Source organism: Dicentrarchus labrax, unplaced genomic scaffold, assembly GCF_905237075.1.
Source record: "Dicentrarchus labrax unplaced genomic scaffold, dlabrax2021, whole genome shotgun sequence".
Classification (NCBI taxonomy): Eukaryota; Metazoa; Chordata; class Actinopteri; family Moronidae; genus Dicentrarchus; species Dicentrarchus labrax.
Window position 1 is genome coordinate 11,356,752 of NW_026136703.1, and position 23,014 is coordinate 11,379,765.

A 23,014-nucleotide genomic window follows, 5' to 3' on the forward strand; every position below is an offset into this window, starting at 1 on the left:
CACAGTAGAACCTGACATTAGTGTTGTTCTTGACTTTTTCTGTCCAAATGGACTATGGTCAAACAGAGACATTGAACTGGGCCCCTGTGTCTGGCTAAGAGAAACTCCACTACAATATGTCTTTCTCTATAGGATTACTGTAAATTCCCCTCACTTCTCCCTGTTGCTCTTCTTCTCACTCTCTCTGTCACCCAAACACACGTTAACCCTGTCTTCCGCTCTCCCACCATTTTTCATTAATCTGGCCTCCGTCCACTTAGAGGATAGCTCCCCCTTCCAAGAGGCACACTCTTTCTTGGTTTCTCGCCCTCTCACCCTCTGTGCAGCACGGCATCTTCCAAGCCAAATTGGCTCTGAGAAAAGGGGTCAAATAAAAGCACAATACAAGCTCTCCTCAGCTTAACTCTGGGTAAGCCTGAAAAAATGTCTTATGAGATGTGCTGCTGTCTGCCAGCAGTTGACTGAGAGCATAAAATATGAGGAGCTGAGCTGTGTGCTGCTCTCTGTCATTCTACAACTCCATACCCATCTGTATAGCACTGGTAATTATAGATACGTACCCAGTGTTTAATACATGTATTCTAATGAATGTTTTACCTGTGGCTGAGTCTGTGTGGGTTGTGTCCTTTGAATCTGGACTCTGGTTGACGATAGAGGAGTCTGGAGAAGTCTCTGTGAAGAGGGAGATCAAGCATTGAGACTGGACCACTAACACCATGACACATACTAAATTTTCATTCTCTACGACCTAAACGAGACACTGCTTGTTTTCCTAACCACTACTCTTGCCTCAGCTGTCACTCACTGGGCAGCTATATAAAAATTGTCCACTCTTTTCTCCAGGCTAAAAACAGCACAATGACCAAAATAAATCAAATAGACTCGTTGAATGTAGTCAACCATTAGACTTTAATGTCAATGTTTTCACTGGCGTGAAGGCAGACCAGACGAGGACTGAGACTGCCACCGCCGTGCAGGAGTGAGCAATTTTATAGAAAACACACATGTCTGTGCCTGACTGAAACTACTATTGACCCTCGAGCTTGGAGATGCTAAATCAAACCACAACAGGCATTAAAGAAAAGCATTGAGGCAACTGTTGAGGGTAGTGTTATATGATCTGTGTGAGTAAAGCCAAGAGAAAAATACCTGGATATTTCAGTGGTGAGTCAGTCACAACAGCTGGCTAGAAAGCAAGCAAATATAACTTGTCAAAGACTTTGGTCACATTTCATCACCATATTCATGTTCATACAGAATGTCTGCTTTTGTTGTCATAGTTAGTGCTAATTAGGTGTATGTAGTATCTACCAAAATGTGGTCTGAATAAGTTATATAATCATAACAAACCCTCCAGCTGAGATAGCTAGAGCATATCGTTCTAAGATAAACATTTCGAAAGTATGTGCCAAAAGGTTGACAGGGAGGGAGAACTTACCGGTCTCAGAATTTCCACATCTGCCACGAGACAGAAAGAAGAGCAAAAGTTTATCAGTAGCGAAAAGTTGACATTCGGTTCGCATTAACAAGTACCATTACTGACTGCACACAACATACACAACAACCCACGTTCTCCTTAGGCACATGCCTTGCAGCTTTGGAGGTCTTTAGTTCTAATAAAACAAAGCTTACGGCAGATTTATCCTCTAAGCTAGGCGGGAGAGCTGAATCAGAAAGGTAGCGCAGACTACTGGCCAAGGAAAAATGCAAAGAGAGATGAGGAAATAGATATCTCTGATAATGAAGACAAAAATCCCCAAATATTTACAGAATTGTCTCCTCATATAAATCAAGATATCGCAGCTTTGCCAATAAAGTATCTCACAAGCATTAAATCAGGAGGATACATTTACAGAAAATCCTGGGGATTTATATGTATGGCCCATGTGGATTACTTGTGTGCACTGCTGTGATGCTCAGAGGGGTTTTGCTTTGATGGATGGGGGGACGTGAGCACTACACCGAATATGTTCAATGTTGGATCAAGCATTTATTTAAGGAGATCAAAACATCCTGTTGATGTTTGGATTCTTAGAAAAAAAAGCTAATCCATTTGCATCCTGTAGAAGAAAAATTGTATTGTGTATCACTCAGCTGCCCTGCATTGTTTATGTCATGGGTTGTGGTAAAAGTCTGCAAAAAATATACTCCAAACTGCAAAGCGTAATATGTACAGAGCATTCGGCGCCAGCAACTATTCACTTCTTTACCATTAAGAGCAAAAAATTATAGAGATTTAATGTACCAAACATTTTGTTCTCACCTTCCGGCTGTTTGGGTGTCTCTCTAGCTGGCTGAGAGGGATGGAGAGGCTGCTGTGGGGTCAGAGGGTCCCGGGGTGATTGTGGTGTCTCAGGGTACTCAGGGTATTGGGGTACTTGTGGCGTCTGTGGGTAGCTGGGGTGCTGTGGCCTGATAGGCAGCAGCAATGAGGGGTGGGAGGATGGAGGTTGAGGGTAACTGGGGCTCTGCTCCTCCCATGACACTCTTGTGCTCTGCAGATCATCTTCTCCCAGCCGTCTGAGAGTAATCTGTACATCAGAAGCTGAGTAGGTATATCCATGACCAGCTGGACAGATCTCCTTGAAATGATCTGCAGGGTAGGCAACATACAGCAGCGAACAATGAGCCACAGAAAACATCACCTCTGTATCCTTCTCTCAGGCTCCTAAGGCTAACATAAAATGCTGCCAGAGTGTAACTATGGCTCATATTTCTGTTTGATGTCCATAGCAATACAATAAGCCATCCGTGTAATATTGTTATGTTGAGCATGCTGTGTTTTACTGTCTGCTGTGAATGGGGGTCGGTTTTTTGGCTTTTTCCGCAGAACTAGCTAGCTGGCAGGCCAATGACAGCTGTCACAGGGGGCTACCAGCGAGGGGATTTGGAAAGATTTGAGGATATTTCAAACAGACACGACTATGCCAGTGGGGGAAGAAGAGGATCATGTAATACTGACTGACCTTTGAACTCTTTGGTGTAGTGAGTGAGAGGCTAATGGAGGATTGGGTGGCTAGATAATAGGACGGAGACTGCACCTCTTTGTGTTGGAGCCCAACAAACCTCAGCAATGGTGAATCCATTACAAGTGAGAAGCACTGTGTCCCCTACCTGACCTGAAACCAGCAACTCTACGCCAAAAGAGTCTGGAATAGAGATATGAGTAATGACAGATATGTGGTCACTGTAAATGCTTGCGTAAATGCAGGAAACGTGGATATGATAGGCTACTGAATGATGAATTTAAAGTGGAGGGAAATGGGGCTATATATGATCAGGAGCCACATCACAGGAAATAGAGTAAATATGGAATGAAAGTCATCGGGCTCCTGTTACCAAGTCGCAAGTAATGGGCCTGGCTGCTTTGCTCAGAACATGGCTCTTACAGCTTGTCAGACCATATAAAAGCCAGCGTCCGAAATAATCAGAGGCTGTGTGTCTGTGTACTGTGTCAGTCCTGGCTGAGCAGCACCATGGAGGTCTGTGTCTGTGATATCTGATCTATGACAATCCCTATGAATCACTGTCCAGTACAGACACTCCATAAAACCAGCTTGTTTCTCTCAGAGACTTTGAAGATTAGATCGGTATGGAAAAAAAAAGATGACAACTACTTCCCATGTTTCACTTGGCCAAGCTATTTATTTCTGCTGTGAAGCTTTGCCGGTCTATTAGTGGGGTTTCTCTCTGAGGATTGGAGTGATAACACAAGACTGACTCCCACTATTATGTAGCCTCCAAAATATGAAAACTGTTATGTTTTTGGTCTTTTTCCTTTCCAAACACATTTAGTTATTTTGAACTGCTTTACAAGTCTGGCAAAGAGCAGAATGGTGACTTAGTGGTAAATATTCTTCGCTTGTGCTTTCACTACCATTGCTAGCTCTTGCATAAGATTACATGTGACATTTTATATCTGCAAAAGCATTTAACCCAGCAAATCGTTTTTCAGCACGTACAGTAAAACCAGAAATGGAAGTCTGCAGATGGACAACAAGATAAGTCCTGAATTTGATCAGTGTTTGAGAGAGGGAGAAGAATTTAGGAAATGCACAGCAGCAAGTACAGAGTAACTTTCGGTGGCTGTACCTGATCCCGGCAAAGGACAGCGATTGCATCCAGCTCCCCAGGCCTTGCCCACTCGGCTGCAGCAGCAGATCTGCTTGGTGATGTGTTGAGCAAGCGGCAGAGAGCATGTGCCCGCTGACACTGATCGGTAGCAGAATGCCCTCTGGACAGACACAGCCTTGTCCGCTGGGAAGAGAAGTTGACAAATCCGTCATATTGCAAGGCAATACACGAGAAAAGCCTGTATTATGATTCAAATAAAAAGGGGGAGATACTTACAGACACAGTGCCTGCTTTCAGAGTCGAACATGAAGCCTAGTTTACACATGCACCTGTAGCTTCCTTTGGTGTTGAGACATTCCGCATCCTTACAGATCCCAGGAAACAGGCACTCATTGATGTCTGTGAAACATGCAATGCGTCAGTCATGGAATATCTAGCACAGCAGTATTTCCTGGTAGTGTCATGAAATCATGTTTTTCCTCTGACAGGAAATTTGTTTTCAACCAAACTTGGTGCAAGTATCAATATCAGATTTCATGTGCTGCATTTCACATGGCGTGTATAGAGCCCAGACCAGCAGAGATGATGTAAGGCTTTAGAAATCTATTACACCTTGAAAGGTGGCAAAATATTGCAATAGATCATGTTGTCAAAACCACTAGCAGCTGGGAGGTGATGAAATATGGAAACTTTCAGGTTTCACAATTGTACGAAAGCAAGGAGGAGTGTTGACATGAGGAAAACGTGCACAATAAATTTGACCATTATAAACCAGAATACACTCAATCATGTATCCTCCTGACAGCAAGATATTCTAAACTCTCAGGGCTGTGTAACCTTGGATTCTGGATAAGGACATAGCAGAAAGTTTTAGATTATTATCTTTCTCAGCATCTTTCCTTCACTGTGTCCAATAAGAGTCACAGCATCCATTCCTTACATCAAAGAGTGAAAGTCATAAAAAGGTTTTTTCCTCTCTCTCTGGCCTGAACCTTGTGCTGGAGCAATACAGTGGCCAGTGGAGTTTACTTACTGCTCCTGAGCCAATAAGCCAAATAGAGGCAAGCTAGCCAGTTAATGTGCCAGCCAGGAGCATAGGGGGACATATTTCAGGTGCTTAGTCATGCAATCACATTGGGACCAGGGAAAGTTTGTTGTTCTAATGTGTTAAACAAAGAGTACATCATTAGGTCTTTTCCTATTGCTTTGACGACTGGAACCCGACAGCCTGCCACCACAGATTTTCCCAATTCTAATTAATCTGCTCTTGTTTTGTTGTTTTGCTTCCTGCTGGAAAAAGTGAGTTTATAAGGGATTGAGGCTGATAAATTCTGTGGATTGAAGCAAATCCAGGGAATGCCTCAATGTTCTTCTTGTTGTTTGTTGTTGTTTCTTCTTTTCTATCTCTGTTGCTCTTTGTTCTTCTTCTTTTCTATCTCCCTTGGGAGGAACAAGGTCTAAAGCTGGCCTTATAATGACAAAGCCTCCAGCCTCTATGTTATGATAATGTAAACAAGACCCTGCTAACAAAAGCGACCTGTTTGGATGAGTAAGGATGAGGCACATACTGTGAAGACAGTGAAGCAGACCACAGATGTCATGCCTGCCTGTGCTTATGTTCACGCTCTTAAGAGCTAGGAACAACAATATTCTGTATGCAGGTACTGTGGGGACTTGGGTTTAGTTTAAGCAGCATGCTATCTGGTCAGAGTTCAGGTCAGTGTTGGGCTCAGCCTTCATCACATGGGGTCTTTAATCCATGGTTCGGTTGAGTCCCAGATTAGTGCTATTGTTACAGTCTGCTGGTGAGTTGATTGGGATTGGAACTGACTTCCATGACAACCTGTCAGGACCAGCACTAATCTCAACATCTATTTTGAATCTATGCTTGGCTGCTCTCATTGACAAATAGTCCATGTGGTAAGAACTCAAAAGCGTTCATCTTTCATCATGGTTGTTTTTTATTGTCTGATGATGCATATTGATGACTGCATTGCATCCAAAAAAGTTTCCAGACTCTGCATTAACTGTCAACCAGTCTGCTGTGACCTTACCTGACCTTGCCCAAGGTGGAAAAACCAAGATTCACATAAACACCCGCAGAATTATTTATGGACACTGTAAAGAAAATTGGCAACATTACTCTCTTAATATGTATTGGCTGTTATGGCTAAAGGGACTCCCTTATGACTACTTTGGAAGTCTCAAACTATACATAACTTATGGGGCCAAAAATGCATCCATTTAGAAACTGTGAATAGGGGGAAGGAACATTCTCAAAATACAGCCAAAGCAGCCATTACTAGGAAAAGTAAGTTTTCACAGGCAAATTCCTACCATATAACCTAATATATCAAGGTCGCAATCTGTTGACCCAAGCAGTTTTCAGTATGATAAATGTTAAATGTCAGTGTTTTAAAATTGTATGTAGCCTTTATTAAGTTGATCCAAAATGTCAAAAGAGTTATGTAAGACTTCCATCAACTCTTCTTTGAAGTGGTGTATGAGTAATATGACCTGCTCCGGGCACCAGTTTACCGCCCACAACAGAGACTGCACATGCATCTATGTGTGCCTTTCATCTAACAAGTGCAGTTACAAATGGCCAATTCAGCTGACCTAGTTTCTGAGAAACAGCTTCTGAAGATAAGGAATCGTCTCTGAAGTCAGAGAGCAGCGTATGGCTCTGATGGGGCATCTTATCGTATCATAGCGTGGACGTCACTGACTGTGTACAAGGAGAGAGCAGTAAATCATGCCTATTACAGAATATGAGACAGGCTCTGCTCTGTTCCAAAAATACACTGCAAACAACTCAGACTAGGAGCCCCAGATTGGGGAGCTGGAGACCATCCTGATAATAATGACAAAATCCCAGAAAAAGCAAGTTTTTGCCTCCTTGGCAGTTGTTGCGAGACCTGAAATTAGAAATAATTTTTGGGAATGGAGCAGCAGCTGAACGGGACAGAAACTTTAAAGCGCTCCAGTAAATATTGTGGGTAACTGTCAGCTTTGCTTTTTTGGAACTCCAGAAATGAGCAACTGAACGACAGGAACATCTTGAAACAATCACAAAAGTAAAGCATGAATAATAGAAAGATAAATTTCCACAGTTGTTGGCTAGTTGACACACTATTGGAAAATAAGTGTGTCCTTGTCCACAGGTCTGTTTTTCTTAAACTATGTTTCAGCTCAATATTACCTGAAAACATCAATAGGCCAATGGTACTGTGCAGATCAGAAAACATGTTGAACTTGATGAACCAATGAATGAGGTTAGCGATGCAGTCAAAGCTGTCCATTGCACTGTTATGTTTTTGCACTCCATAGGCTCCAGTGAGCATTTCCCTTTGGATTATGACACCATTAATCAAGTCATTGACACAGCTCAAGTGTCTGTCAGAAAAGATACATTTTGTTATTTAAAGTGTCAGCATCGGTTGCGTTGTTCACAGATTAAGCAGTGCATTCTTCCTGTGTTTTTCAGCCAAAGTTTATTTGTTCATGTCAGCTAATTCCAGTGATGTATACTAACACAAGTAACAAATATAAATAGTCTGACCTCCCTAGTGGCAGACTATCTACAGAGTTGACACTGTGGGTGGTTACTGGTTCATGAACTGAAAGCCAGCAGACAACCAGACAGCTCTGGGATGCTGGAATAGTGGAAAATACAGGGTACGTTCAGGAACGACCTACCTTTGTTTTTACATACAGGTGGTTGGGTGAGCTGGCAGTTTAGGGAGGCTGAGCAACAAACAGATCTACAACTAAGGCTCCCTTCCAAATAGAGAGCCACATTTACCATAATCGCAGCCTGCCGTACCAGTCTCCACTCAGAACCCCAAAGACCAATTAAAACAGCAGCCCCAGGTGCTTATTGGCTGCTGAACTCTGACCCTGGACCAAGGCTAATTGTAGTCTTGACCTGGTTCCCAAAGGGGCCAGACGTACAGCAATGAATACTTTTATAGAGGTCCCCAGGGGTCCATGTGAGCATGGAAACATATGGACAGTAAGCTTTTATACCATTATATCTAATATAATATATGTTTTTGTTTTTGGTAAACTACCTGTAAAAATATGCAGTGGGTTAAATCATAAGATAACATTCATAAAACACTGAACCACATACACATTCTTCAACATATTTTATGGCTTACCTTGACAGTGTGTGAGATTCATCCTTTTAAAACCTTTTGGACATTCCACTTGTCCGTTTGCAATTACTGCATATGCTGCAAATAGAAAGAGAAAGCACAGCTTCAGAAGAGCGAAATGATCTTACAGTGCCGTGCCTTTCTGTCACAAAGCATTGCATTCATAGCAGAGGGAGAAGAGGAGAGCAGCTTTAGGAGGGGACCATATAACTTACAGATGTGAGCATCTTGGCAAGAGGAAAAATGAGGGGACCCACAGCTGGGCCTCGTGGGACTCTAGAGTGAGTGTATGGAAATGGATCCCCATCAACCACATTTATAAGACAGCACTGCCATCCAGCAGAATGTAACGATAACACTCGACGTCATTTATAATCATATTACCTATAACTCTCCTCAAACACTAGGGACTGACGAAGGAAATGCTTGCATCATAAATATGTTGAGGAAGCCTACATGACAGCCCTGACCTTTGTCATCAACCACAGTGCGAGATCTACTTAAACAAGAGACTAATACTTTAACTGTGCACACTAGGAATGACAATTAATGGACAGCTCACAGGATGGTGATTGCTCCGAAATTTCTTTCTGCTTGTTTTGCCAAAGCAATAAAAATCATATGGTGTGCGCTTCAGGTGTGTACATTGGAGGTTCACAAAAGTGCAGCAGTAAATAACACAGTGTGTCTGTTAATGTCCCAGTGCGGCCATAGTGACAGAGGCTTGAAAACATTATCTCATTATTCATTCGGCACCCCGTCAAGCCCCAGCATGCTACATTAAATGTACAGAGAGGTCAATGTGACTATCACAAGGCAAAGAGAAAGTCTCTGTTTGTGTCTATGTGTTTGACAGTGAGAAAGACCTGGTGTGTGAAATATTCTATAGGTTTGTAAATAGAGACAGGGTGATTATTAGGAGCAGATCTTTCCATGACATAAACTGAGTTGAAGAATTTTGCTTCATATCGTGTTGAAAGGAAAAGATCCACCCCATGATTTTGGAGGGAATTTTGGGTGTGTTTGGGTGAGGAAAGCTCTAAGAATAACGACATACTTATTAGCACGACGGAACTGTTACTCACTGTTATAGTCTACTCAATTTACAGTAAATCACACAGTTTAACCTTGCTAATTAGATAGCCATGATTCTGTTTTTGCATTTTTAGAACATAAACACACTGGAAAAATGTTGTTTCTTCCAGGATTTAAAAAAGTGTTTAATGGCATATATACAACATAGTGTCTCAACTCATGCAGGCTTTTCAAAGTCATGAACATGAATTTTACTTTTCCAAAATGCAAAACAGGATGTTTTAAAACTATGCATATACAATACACCTTTGCATTCATTTTTCCTCGTATCATCATCCAACGAGAGTAAACGTAGAAAGAAATCATGGTATCCAAGATTTCGCACTCACAGAAAACAAGAACAAATGACAGTGATGATGATCTTTGAATTTACACCATGGCCAGAAAAAGTAAAAGTACCGCATTGCTATGAACTTGCTGCCACAGCGACACAGGGTTGAAAACAGTGGTGACGCACGCAAGTAAGTACGTTCACAGCCTTGCCAGCAGAGAAAATTCATCTCTTCCCCTGGCAGAGTGCTCTGGGAACGGGAGAAAAGATTCACCGTGTTTGTGACCAAAGCTACAGAAAACCTGTGGATGATTGAAAGGGAGCTCTGATTTGATGTAAATGGCAATCAGTATGCCTTCAAGCAGGACCAGACAAAATCTCTTTAACTCATCTGTCCTCTTCAGCCACCTATACCACCAGACATTAGAAGAAATTGCAAACACATACAAGGAATCTCCAGTGTTACTCCACACTTTTCACGTTTCACAAGCTCAGTCATTAATTTTCTAAGTTGGTGACTGGAAAGAATTAGGTACTGTATAGGTTGAGGTTCCCAATCAAGTGGCCAAAAAGCAAGACTTTGTCAGCCTTCAATATGTACAGGATACCGTCAATACAAAACCCAGCCATCACTTATGAGTTTTGTGTCATTTTCCCAGGAGTGACTGGAATGTGTGCCACATGGAGGCTTTCTGGGAACGCAGTCCTAGAAGCTGAGTTATGTTTTGGTCCTGCTGTGACCCAGTGGACCAGGCAGGGTCAATGTACCTGAGAGTTGACAAAGCAGAAGTGGGTCAGCATGAAGGGGCAACGGGAAAAGAGGGGAACTGTGTCAAAGCGACGCCGCTGTTCCTGTCTGCCCACCTCCTCATCTTCCTCCGCACCCTCCTAATCCCCCTTTCAAAGTTTCTGAGTAATGAGCTGTTGTGGTAGGGCGTCGGGCACGCCCTCCTGCAGCGATGGGATCAGGGAAAGTCTGGCCTGAGTGACAGCAGGGCGCACATGCCAAGGGAAGCCCAGTAGGGGAGGTCCGGGTGTCTCAATAAAGCTTATTAGCAGGGAGGTGAGGACCTCTGCAGTCAGTAACAACTTCAACATGAATCTGAGAGACAGTTCATTTCAAAACTCGGCGTGTCTTAAGATGGCTCGAGAGAAAAGATTGAGATGTTGCACATAGGATCTAATCTGGCAGATTGTACTCAACACTTCCTCATGTGCATCCTGGATCAAAAATGCTTGTTATCAGAGTTCAGTGGATCTTTGTTCCCTACAGGCAATTTGTTTGAAGTAAGGTCTAAAAACCAGCTGCTGAAACTTAGAAGTTGACAACACCCCTCCTAAATACTGGTTGCCTTCTGTAGAGTGCCTTTATTGTAAAATACAGAGAGTCTTGGCTCTTTAATAAATGAATTTAGAAATTTTGAAGCAAGGCTTGATAAATCACTGTTAAGTGACTTGTCGTAGGCTACTGTGACAGCAAATCAGAACCATGTCTCCTGAACATTCACCTCAAGTAAGGACCAGGACTAAAAATCACATGGCCATGTAATCATTCATTATTGTACAAAAAGCTGAGAATTACGTTATCCTCATAGGGTTTAATGATGTTTCCGTTCTCATGCTTGTCATTTGTGTAGAAAGCGGAGTTACACAGGCAGTGGCTTGCAACAGTGAACTCAAGCTTCGCATCATTAGTGTCACCCTTGGTTACAAAGACTGTAGACGCAGACTGGTCTGTGTCCACTGAGGGTACAGACAGAAACTTCCAATTGTTGTCTATCCATTTAGCCCTGTTCAACAAAAGACTTTGTCACCCCTTACTAATTTATTGTCCATCTCCATTCAATTGTTTTTGCATTCCACTGGCAACTGTTCAATAATGTTTGCTTGTATTCCCTGACCTGAAAGTGTAATTCGAATTCCTTGGAGGTTCTCGATTAGTGGGGCAGTACTAAAAGAAATGAATAAATCCCTTTAGTCTCTTTTCAACATGAAAGTAAAATTTGCTCCACGCAGGGCGCTGCTGAGGGTATTCAAATGAAAAGACAGCTTATGCTAAATAGGAGAGATAGAAAAGAGAGAAGGAGACAGGAGGGTGAGAACGAGAGAGTTTATAGTCAGATGGGTTCCTTAGCAGTACAGAAATCTTTAATTGCTCATTTGGTACAATCAGTCTGCAGACCACCCGGCCTGGGGGCTGTTCTTGGCGATTGAAAGGTCTGGTCCATCAATCACAGGGCTCAGAGCCCTTCACCAGTTTCCCCAGGGAGCTGCCTGGGAGGCAACCTCCGTGTTGGACTTCTCTCCTTAACCGATTGGAAAAGCTGAGAACGCATGGGGGAAAAGGAGGGAGGGACTGATCCCATCCACAGGACGTGAACAGGAGACAGTCCTCCTTTCCACTCCATTTGAGGCCACTCTATAGGAAAACAACCCACACCAAAGCCAAGGACCCTTTCCAGCTATTTATTTTCTGACATGCCGCCACAGGACAAACTGGTGCCTCCTACAGAAAACCAGGAGCAAAGAGAGCTCTTTAATCACCATGGAGGGCTTCAGGTCTTTTGAGTCTCTAAGATGGTAAAGCCATCTCTTCTTGGCCTTTGAGCCAATGCTTGATTGAAGCAAACAGCTTAAAGAGAAGTCATTTGCTTTCAAAACAGAATGTCTCCTTGGCACGCGCCATATTTGCCATTCTGGCACGGTCCATATCACATGCCATGTAAATAATGTGTCCATACTAGTGAAGCAAAGGCTAATCACTTAGGACACATTGGAATAATATCAACATCCTCCTGCTGATACAGACATGGACACAAAACAAATGTACAAGCTACAAGAGATTTGCTCAATCATTAACAGTCTTAACTGTATCATATTGCTTCAACACTACCACCCCACGGCACATGTGAAGCAGCAACAAAAAGACTTTGATGAAGAAATTATTTCATTTTTCTGCGACATTAAATCTTTACTCAAAACATACTTTTCATTGTTTCTATTCACGAAAGTATGCATTTTTACATCTCTGTTTGTAGTTTGACAATTGTGCTTAACGCCCTTCTCAAAGATGCTGATAGAAATGTAACCCGCATCAAACACACATTCAAAACAGGCCCACATTCCTTTATAATCTCCAAATCACTGTGGAATATTAACCACCTGGGCTAGTTCCAAAAGAAGGCATGCCACGGTACATTCCCAATAAAAATGTGCTTAGCTTAGCTTGTATCCAATTAAGAAATGCAACACAAACTTCATATCCATCTGCCTCCAACTGGGATTTATTTCACGTAGTGGTTAGGTCTGTTCAGCTCTGATTAGCTACACTGCTGCCCGGCTAATAGATTCCATCATTCTAGTTGTGAAGGGATAACACAAAGTCAACATCAATGAATCAAATGCTGTCAAAGATATGTGACGTCTCTATCTAATCACCACGAGAAGCTGCTGTGGAGCTGTTCCAATACATCTGTTCTCTTGCCTATTTCTGAGGCAAAGTCACTGCGTCTCTGGTTTTTGTTGGTCATTAACAAGTGTTCATGTTTGATCAGCGCTAATAAAAAGCAATATGTGCAGGCTTTGGCCCCTCGATGGATGTCAGATTAAATGTCTGGGGAATAGATTTGGAGATTTGGAAGGGATGAGTTCATGTGGGAAGATTTGGAAGTCAAGGAGCTCTGTGGGCCCCCTCCTTATTTGCCTCATCTGACTTTATTGATCTAAACCTCATGAAGAATAGTGTCCTCATTACAGAGAGACAGAGAGGTGGGGGGGTGGGGGTGAAACAGGCAGACAACACCCACAGATAGAAAAAGACTAGAGCTAGGGCAGTGACATCATGATGACCTCGATGACCCAGGGAGGCAGAGTTACAGGAAGAAGCCAAGGCTCCTGTGGGTGTGGTAGTTACTTTAGGCCCTGGGGACATCAGATCTGGCTCCCTGGGAAGCCTCCCAGCATCGCAGGCGGGGAGAGTCACAGAGAGGGAAGCTGCCCAGCAATGACAGATGGGGAGACAAACGGCTTGTGGAATTCCATTAGCTGTGAAACTCACAGTGAGGGAGTGGCTGCCAGCAGCATCATGCCAACACTACAGTATGGGTCAAACTAGGGGCACAGCTTCAGTTGGTTTAGGGAACCTTCAATGATTTTCCTGATAGATATGTATCCTTAAAGTTACCATGAAACGGCTAGCAGAGTGCTATTTGATTCTGCATAATTACGTATTTCTCGTAAAAACAGTCTGCTCTGATTGGTCAGCTCCCACAGACCTGACCAGGCAGCGCCCACCATTCCGCATCAGCTCTGCTGGTGTTTTTGTACCCACGAAAGCTAGCTACTTGCTCAGCATGGAGAACATCCATGAGAGCAGTCTGCTCTCTGTTGAACGAGTGAGAGCCACTGCTCAATGTCAGACTCTCTTTCAGCGAGCTAACCCAGAAGCACTCTCAGTTGCTGCCATGTGGTTCTTATGGGACTGCCCCACTCACCTAGTCTCATTCTCACTTCATTCAACAAGTTATTGGTTAGCTCTCATATTTGAGAACAATTTTAATGACTGTCTCTATCAGGAATGATCATCAGGAATCATAGATTGAACCAGTTTGAAATTCAAACAAAGTTTCAGTGCAGGTCTCTTATCCACTCTACCTCCTCATCAGAACCCGAGGGGTGGCGTTGACTACAGCCTGTTCTGGTTGATCTGGATCTCATTAAGACCTAGGAATCCTCAGCATGTGACTTTTTAAAGGCACTGGCTCCTGAAGGCTTCGGCTCCCACTGAGATGGGAAATGCTGGCATTTATGCCTCCATAACGTCAGCCCTCCCTTACATACACACACACAGACACCCACATTATACACACATAATCTCCTCCCTTATTGCCACAACAGTGACATAAAGTCCTTGGCGTATAATATTAAATAATACTCCGCTATATAATGTCGTCAGCTGTGCTCAAATGCATATACATTCACAGACATTCGCAAAAAGACACATCCAGACAGAGAAAATATATTATGAGTCTATTTCAATTGATACTGTACCATTCGTTATTTCGAGTGAGGCTGATGCAAATATACTAGCATAATAGAGATCTGAAGTAAATCCAGGAAGCATAGACTTATTAACAGTCCTGACTGCAGCAGAACTGTATCCATTAAAGTGTGGTCATGTTGACATCATGTATAAATGTAATAAAATAAATTAAGTAGCAATGCTTCCTCTCAGTCAACAGTGCATTTTGTAACCAGCTATAAACTGACCAATGGTAGTGTTACACCCCTGAATACAAACTGGGCTTTAATGACATCATTATCACATACTCAACAAGAGACACAGGAGACTCTTATAAAGCTATATGACTTTTTCCCTACATTGCAAACCGACAACTGACCCATTCACTATGAAATAAAAAGAACAGCATCATTTTTCAGGGGCTGTTGTCTCCAGGTTGTATATCATTCCTGTCAAACACGTAAGAAAGCATACGTCCCGGCCAGTAAGGGGGGGAATGTAGCTGAAAGATCCAGCCAAGTGTCTAAACTGAGAACAATAACACTCAAGAGGAATTCAAAGCATTTCTTTTATTAAAGCTCCCTCCAATACTTCTGGGACATAGTACATGACTTCATTTTGACTTAATTTTCCTCTCCTTCATTGTTTCTTTTCCCTGCCTGCGTGTGACCTGGGACCTCGGCCTACAGTATGCTGCCCCCCAAAACATCCACAAAAATGAGCGAATCGGGTATGCACTCTTTTTCTCCCCCAAACTTCAAAGGAGGGAGCAAAGGAAAACATCTGGGAGCCAAAAGAGATCGTGTCGGGGACTTAGGAAGAGTAGGAATCTGGCATGCTGAGGGAGATAGAAAGTGGGAGAGAAAAGACTGGATCGGCATCTACGATAGATGGAGGATACAGAGAGGGATGATGTCTGCTTCTGATTAAGGTCCAGTCAGACATTAAACAGGGTATGAGCACTTTGACAGGCCAGTTGACATGTGTGGGCATGGCCGTAATATGATTGTGTGTAAGAGTGCTGGGAAATAACTGAGTGTCCCCATGTGCCACCAAAACTGCTTCCTGTGAGGCCTCCAAATAACACACAGAGCTGTCAGGCCAAATGAGTCTTCACCTATAGTGAAGGCTGCCACCACCCACCCTGCCTGCTGGTGAACAACCACCCTGCTGCTGTTTCTCAAACCTACCGCAGCTCTGGTTGGGAAGCAGCTGAACTGTTCATTTCCTCACTCTTTCAAGGCTATGTTGGCTCGATCTGGCCGCAGGGTGGGTGGCACTCCTGCCAGGCTCTCATCTTCATGCTAAATGTGTTTTCATTTGCTTCCCGGTTTTGGTTTTATGGAAGCGAAAACAGCTTCATTTGGGTGAGTCTGCGAATCACGTAGCCACCTCAGAGGAGTTTACAAATCTAATGAAGACTGCCATTTGGTAATCAACTCAGTATTGTTTAGGCCTGTGATAAAAGCTGTAAAAATCTACTAAGCATAAACAACTTCTTCTAAGGCATATAACAGACTGAATACCTTATTATACAGCACCATGAAAGAAGAGCCCAGCTGCGTGTTGCTGTTTTTAACCACTGTGAATAACAGTGCGAGGATACCAAGAGATCAACATACCAATAGCATAACAGAAAATCATACCAACAGAATTAGACCGGATTAGAAATAGATTAGATTTAAGTATGTAATGGAACAGAGCGGAACAAAAAATTGCTCAGATGTGATGGCTTCAGTCAGGAGGGCTTACCTGGTTTGGTTGGACACTTTTGGCACTTGTTTAGACCCCAGGAGGCACCCACACTTCCACAGCAATCATCCTGTTTGGTTAGGCCTGGCAGAGGCTTGCCACACTATAACAACACACATCTGTATTAAATCTAAGAAACGAGTGTTACATGTTTGTGCATGCATGCTTGTTTGCGTGCAAAATAATGTCTGTCCATTGGCAAGGGTAGAATTTGTAAGTGTGTTTGTCATCGAGTGTGTGCGTATACCTATCTGGAAGGACAGAGTGAACCAGACACATCTGAGACTGGTTATTTGGAGGAGGACATAAACACTAAGTCTCAAGAACAACTATGAACCTCCTGGCATGCCTCATTAAGTCACTTGGCTAATTGTGGAGAGATTCCTATCAGACCTTACTTATAGGATTTTTGGCCAATAGAGATTTATGAAACTGAAGGCAACAGAGAGGACATTCTTCTGGAGAACACCACACTGGCAGAGACGAGGGAAAACTACAGGCTAAAGCTTTTGTATGCTTCTTTTCTGGGGCAGTTCTATTGGGGTTCTGAAAAATCCCTGACTGGAAGGTTTAATTTCAAGCTCTCTATGAAACCAGAGTAGACAAAATGGAAGCTGCAGTTCAGCACAAACAAACTTGTTCATGGAATAATGCTGTCAAAAACAACTCTGCTGCAGATCATTGTGTTGTCGCAACTGCAAACCTGCAAAAGGCTAAGAGTCAAATATAACGCTTAATCACAGCTAAGCAAATAGTATTAAGCCTTAGATTAGTCAAGCTCATGCAATATCACTTAACTTTTTTCCCCTTTGATACATGTCTGTTGTGACATATATACATTCTCCTGACCATGCAAAGTACAATAAATCCGCAGTGCGTGCCATACTGTATGTATGGTACCATACAGACCATGAAAGTCTTCCCCTTTGAGCCACAAAGAGGAGCACATGGGCTACATTTAAAGCTTAACCTTTGTGTCTTCTGAACACATTCTAACTCGTAACATACCTATGTTGGGGGAACATGAGAGGACCAGTATGGTCAGAGCACATAAATCCTGGACATGACATAAAGGCCCACTTCTTATTTGCAACAGCAAGTATGAGAGAAGGTAATGGGATGAGAACGTAATGGTACTTGTGGTAAAACAACACTTTCTTCCAGTGGTCTCAACATTTCTGATGAGCCAGGATACGACAGGTGGCTTACATCAACTAGTGATGACAGTGTACATAGTGTGTTTTAATGACTTTACACAATACCTGTCCATCGACTGTTTCCTGAAAGCACCTTCCCACATGTCCGTTCTGATGGTGGTGTGGTCTGGTGTAGCCATTACCATTACCATTGCCATTGTTGTGTGGGTGTCTGCCATTGTGCTCATTGGTGTGTTCATGTCCATTCCCAGGCTGGGAGCGCTGCTGGACAGAGTGAGCCCCCTCTGTGGTGGCCGGTCTCTGCCCAGGCTGGACCCGAGCTACTTGATGGACGTGGACTTCGGCCTCTGGAGGGTGCTGAATGTGGACGTTCACCAAGGATGGGTGGAGAGAAACTGGAGAAGGAAAGACCCACAGTTTATACAATATAGTGGATAGTTCATGGTCTAGTTCAAAATTTGAATAGTGTAAGTGGAAGCATTTATGCAGGAACTAAAATTCCTGCATAAACTTGTTTAAGATAGACTTAGCTTGCTTCATCACCAAGTTATGAGATCTACAGTACATGGGAAATTCCCAGCAGTGAAGACGTAATTAAGATACTACAAAACAACAACAACACAAAAGTTTTGGATTCTCTGGTTTAAATCAAATCATCTTAAAGACCAAAAACAGATTTGTTGAGGAGTTGAGAAGATGTTGCAATATGGAGAATGAGCTCTTTTGTCCTTGTGACAGAGAGGAAGCATCTATCTTCAGGGAGTGCCAGGGTTTTTTCCCAGCATCCTGACCCACTCTCATAAATCAAAGTCCCACAGATAGTTGGCAGGGAGAGTCCAAGGAGAAGAAGTAGACCTTATCAAAAGGACTGGACATGAAACTGCCTACGTCCATATATAAAGCATATGGAGAGTAAGAAACATGTCTTTGTTGTGACATCACAATACAGACATTGGACTCTTCATTTAATTATGATTATTCATGTAATTTAATTCAAAATGGAGGCTGTAAGATTGCTGAGCGCATCTAAATTATCTAAGATAAAGCTTCTGCTTCTATTTACTGTTAGACACAGTGAGGAAATAAATAATGGTATCAGCGAAAGAGATGGGAAGTGAGCAAATCTTACTCTTTTATATTCTTACTTATAAGTTCATGATGTTTCCTTGCTCTGTTTCTAATACCCACTTCTGTTTGATAAAAGCAGCATTGTGCGAACAATATGAGGATTTCCACTGAGTCATCCATTACTTATCCTGCTCAAAATAGACTCTGACCTCCACTTCTGGCCAGCAAAGGCAGAGCACTACATGATAAACAGTGTTAAAAATCAGGGAGTAGACTTGTGTGCACTTAAAAAAGATGAACTGCGATCATAAGGAGAAGTGAAACAAAGAATAAAGGCCCTGTCACACCAGAGCCAGATAATCCACAATGGAACAAGCTATTGTCACGTATTAACTGTGTTGCTCACTGCCTATTTAACCTCCTCGGGTAAAGGATAAACTACTCTACAAAAGAGCAATGGCTTACAGTTATGAGACGACAGCCAAGCTGGAGTCGACAAGAAACAAACTTGCTAACTTGTCAGTTAAAGTTTGTTTGCTAACTGACAGTAGAAAACTTCTTTGTCCCTGTACAATATGGAAAATCCCCTGAACAAAATATCAGGGGAGTTGTAAACAGCACAGTACAGAAAAAATCGATATTGAGACACGTTAATGGCTGCGCAGCTAGCCAACTGTCCCTCAAGCAGTCACTACGTCACCAAGATTACCGAACCACATATTTTGTGAAGAATGCGCACATGAATGTTGCCGTTTTACTTGTGACCAGGCCTGTTGGATTACCTTGTTGATTGGACAGAGGTAGAGTGTACATGGAGTGAAAGGGAGATTTTGGTCCCTGGTGGCTGGCATTCCTGTGGCTGTGAGGGGTGGGTCTGGCGGGAGGCGGTGCTGGCAGGTGGCAAAACTTCCCTGTTGAGTTAGATGGACACCAGCACAGGTCCCTGCCGATGCAGCGGCCTCCATTAAGACAGGGTATCTGGCAGAAGACTGCAGAGAGGAAGAAGAGAGAAACACAGCAGTGTCAGAGGTCAAGAGAAAATGATGAAGAGGTTATTATGAGCAAGAGATTCATTAGCGTACACAGCACGCCACATTTAATTGCACAGATTTATGCTTCCTCGTACACACAGATACGGTAATAAGAAACAGAAGGGGTAGTCCTAATAGGAAGGGCATGTGTTAAGGCTTCATGTGGACAGGCTTTGTTTGCAAACGGTTAGCAATGGTCATGCTGTTCTCTACTTTGTTATTACCAGACACCTCATTCCACATGACGTTTATAAGGTTTCAACTTTATCCTAAGGGTAGGCACTGCCCTTCATGTTGTACCTCCTTCATTGGTATGTTTTGCCTCACATCATTACAGACTCCTGTGCGTGACGATGAGTGATGATTCATCCTGTAATAATCTGGAGAAAATAAGAAGTGCTTGGATGGCAGCTGAAGAAAAAAATGAGAATTTCCCGAACTATCAAAGCTTCAAAGGAGGGCAACTGGCTGTTAACCGTGTAAATAAATTGAATCCCAAAACGTGCTCAGTCTACAGTTTGATTTATAGTTGCAATTTACTGTGGGGAGAGAAAGAGAGGAAAGGCCAGTACTGGCCAGATGGTGTTTGACAGTACTGCTTTCACAGCCTTTTCACTGGCCTTATCTTTTGGCATAAGGGATGGGTGCCAGCCCAGCAACCTGCAACCTACATACCTGGGTCTGCTCCCATCTACAGATTTGCTCTGACCTGACCTCAACTAACTCAAAACATCAAAGACTATCAAATAAAAAAAAAATCTACACAACCGTGACGAATAAGAAAAGAATAATTTTGGGGCACAAAGGATGAAAACGTGAAGCACTGCACTTTTCCGGCTCAGCTGTACCACACACCGCAAATATGTGGACTGCTTTACAAGGCAGATAGGAGATACAGATGGCCCACATACTATGAGATGAAAGAAGAATCTAGTGATGGAAACATGCTGTGAGTTGCATCGTCTCTGTCTCGTAGAGACAAACAGTAACACACTAACAGGGTGAAAACTGGGAGCAGAGAGCTGCTGGACAGTCTCGATGGCATGTAGGGAATGAGCTCCCTGTCACACAGCATTAACAACAGTGAGACTGGAGGAGGAAGAGAGGGAGGGATGGAAAAAGAATAGAAAAGTATCAGATAGGGAATGAAAGGGACTAGGAGAGGAGAATGTTAACAGAATAGATTGAAAACAGAAAAGAGACAACAATGCAAGAAAAAAAACATGGGGAAAGACAGACATTGGTGTCCACACACACAGGAAGGCCTCCTGTGATTAGACATGCTGGCTAAATTATCAGTTTAAGGAGACTATTAAATCCTCTCAATGTGGGATGCAGGTCTGCACTGGTCTGTGTCAGGCCAGTCCCACCGCGCCATGGGGCAGGAACTATTCTTAGACAACAACCTACTGTCGAATGCACACCACGCTCCCTGTCAGCCTATCAGTCTGTCCATTTAACAACCTCTAATAACCAAACACACACACCCCCACACACACACATACGTACACACTTCTCACTCAATAAACAGACTTCTACCCAATCTAATATTAGGCTTTAAAGTAAGTGTTGTACACAGGGTGCGTATCAAGGGAGCCTGTTGTAATTATCCAGCCAGATTTTACTGCACTGTCTAAGGAACATAACAACAGCATGAGATAACTGTTTGCTGTCCACTTGACATTCCTCGACAAACACGCAGCACACCCAAGCAATAACAGGATGCAAGCCTAAATGGAAAGCAATATCTTTTTAACACACTCTTTAACACACACTTTTACATAATGAAGGGAGACTTCTAGAGAATCAAAAATGGGACATGAAAACAAACCGCTGCTCAGGAAGAAGTGGAGGTGCCAGGAATGTAATCTTACAGAAGGCCTCTGCCAGGACGCTGAAGTGTTTGGAATATCTACACCATGTTCCAAAGCCCCATTAATGGGCACATAAATCTGCAACATCAACATGTTTATATATTCATAAGTCAGCTAGGTCCTCCCCAAAGAGCCTGGTGCACTTAGGTGAAGATTGCATATTTGTATGACTGTTTGTGTTCATGGGAGCTGTGACTGGAGAGGACTCGTATGTGTATGTGTGTGGTATGTGCACCCTCTAATCCACAAGTAGTAATTACTCTGAGCCTTAGCTAGATCCTTAAAACTGATGAGAAAACTAAGAAACATGCAGGGGTGCGACCCTCCCCTTGGCATTGACCGCCCTCTCCCTTCCCATGGACACTCTTGTGTGAATTTGGAGCAAAGCCCCCTGGATAAATGGAAGGTTTAATGTAATCCCTATAAAATCCTGTTCATGCTGCTACTCTTTCTCTCTTTCTGCCTCTCCCTCTCCTCTTTCATTCATTCCTGCTCTCCCAGGGAGCACGTTAAATGGTTAACGGCGGGGCCAAGCGCGAGGTGTAAACCGCAAAGAGATGGGGCTAAGTGTTGGGAGCGTGGGACCACAAGCTCCACGTGTGTGTGTGTGTGTGTGTGTGTGTGTGTGCGAGGAGAGATTAGCCCCCTTTTAAAGAGCCCGCTTTTAATCTGGTCTACCCCTCGTCTCTCCCGCTTTCCCAGTCTATCTTTCTCGGTGACAGTGAGACTTTTTAATGTAGCCCTCAGCTTTCATCTCCACCACTCTGCCTCCTCTCTGAGCTTGGTATTCAGAGCAGACAGCGTGCTACTGGGAGCCCATTTTGTCAATCTCACCCCATAAAAAGAGGAATGAGAAGGAAGGATGGAGACACAGGGGAAGTGTCTGAGAATCAGAAGGTAAGCAAGAGAGATAGTGAGAGAGGAGGGAAGTAAAAAGGAAGAAGAAGTAGAAGAAGAAGAAGAAGAAGAAGCAGAGAGGATGACAAGCAGACAAGAAAGATAAAGGGTTAATGATAATCAGAGGGCCCACAGTCGACACTCACAGAGTCGGAAGCCCTGGTTCTTTGGCTGCTGATGCTGCTGCTGCTGCTGCTGCTGCTGCTGCTGCGAGGTCTCACTGTAGACTGTGGTGATGTCTCCCTTCTCACAGCTGTTGTAGCAGCGCCCGCCGCTGCACACCCTGCGGCACAGCATGGGAGTGAAGACGATCTTGATGCGGTCCAGGTTGGCTGTGAGGTTCGCCCCTGGAAAACACACACACACCTGCATGAGAAGGAGCAGCAGCAGAGACAGGCTGGAGACGAGCTGCATCCTTCCTCTGTCAGCCTCACTGTGACACACTCCCCGTCTGGGCAAAGGGAGGTTTATAAGTGTGCGAGGGTGTGTGCTGACGGCTGGCCAGTGGCACGCTGCAGCTGAATGAGCGATGTGCCACAGGCCAGCAAATGGGGGAGAGAATACTATTAGGTATCGGGCTAGACTCCAAGCCCTTTATCTTTGGGAGAAGGTGTT

At 43.4% G+C, this 23,014-nt stretch overlaps 1 protein-coding gene across 4 annotated transcripts in view; it reads right to left on the bottom strand.

Annotated features, from left to right (window-relative positions):
- LOC127361493 (latent-transforming growth factor beta-binding protein 2) overlaps nucleotides 1–23,014 on the bottom strand; it is an 81,555-nt gene that overhangs the window by 26,138 nt on the left and 32,403 nt on the right. For all 4 annotated transcript variants that reach the window (XM_051396169.1, XM_051396168.1, XM_051396167.1 and 1 more), the window contains exons 5-15: nucleotides 22,546–22,746; nucleotides 19,380–19,586; nucleotides 17,635–17,924; nucleotides 16,373–16,475; nucleotides 8,238–8,312; nucleotides 4,351–4,473; nucleotides 4,093–4,257; nucleotides 2,264–2,593; nucleotides 1,439–1,458; nucleotides 1,150–1,186; nucleotides 598–672 (exon numbers count right to left, since the gene is read on the bottom strand). In XM_051396169.1, coding sequence (XP_051252129.1) covers nucleotides 598–672; nucleotides 1,150–1,186; nucleotides 1,439–1,458; nucleotides 2,264–2,593; nucleotides 4,093–4,257; nucleotides 4,351–4,473; nucleotides 8,238–8,312; nucleotides 16,373–16,475; nucleotides 17,635–17,924; nucleotides 19,380–19,586; nucleotides 22,546–22,746 — 1,626 coding nt within the window. The remainder of the gene's footprint in view (nucleotides 1–597; nucleotides 673–1,149; nucleotides 1,187–1,438; nucleotides 1,459–2,263; nucleotides 2,594–4,092; nucleotides 4,258–4,350; nucleotides 4,474–8,237; nucleotides 8,313–16,372; nucleotides 16,476–17,634; nucleotides 17,925–19,379; nucleotides 19,587–22,545; nucleotides 22,747–23,014) is intronic.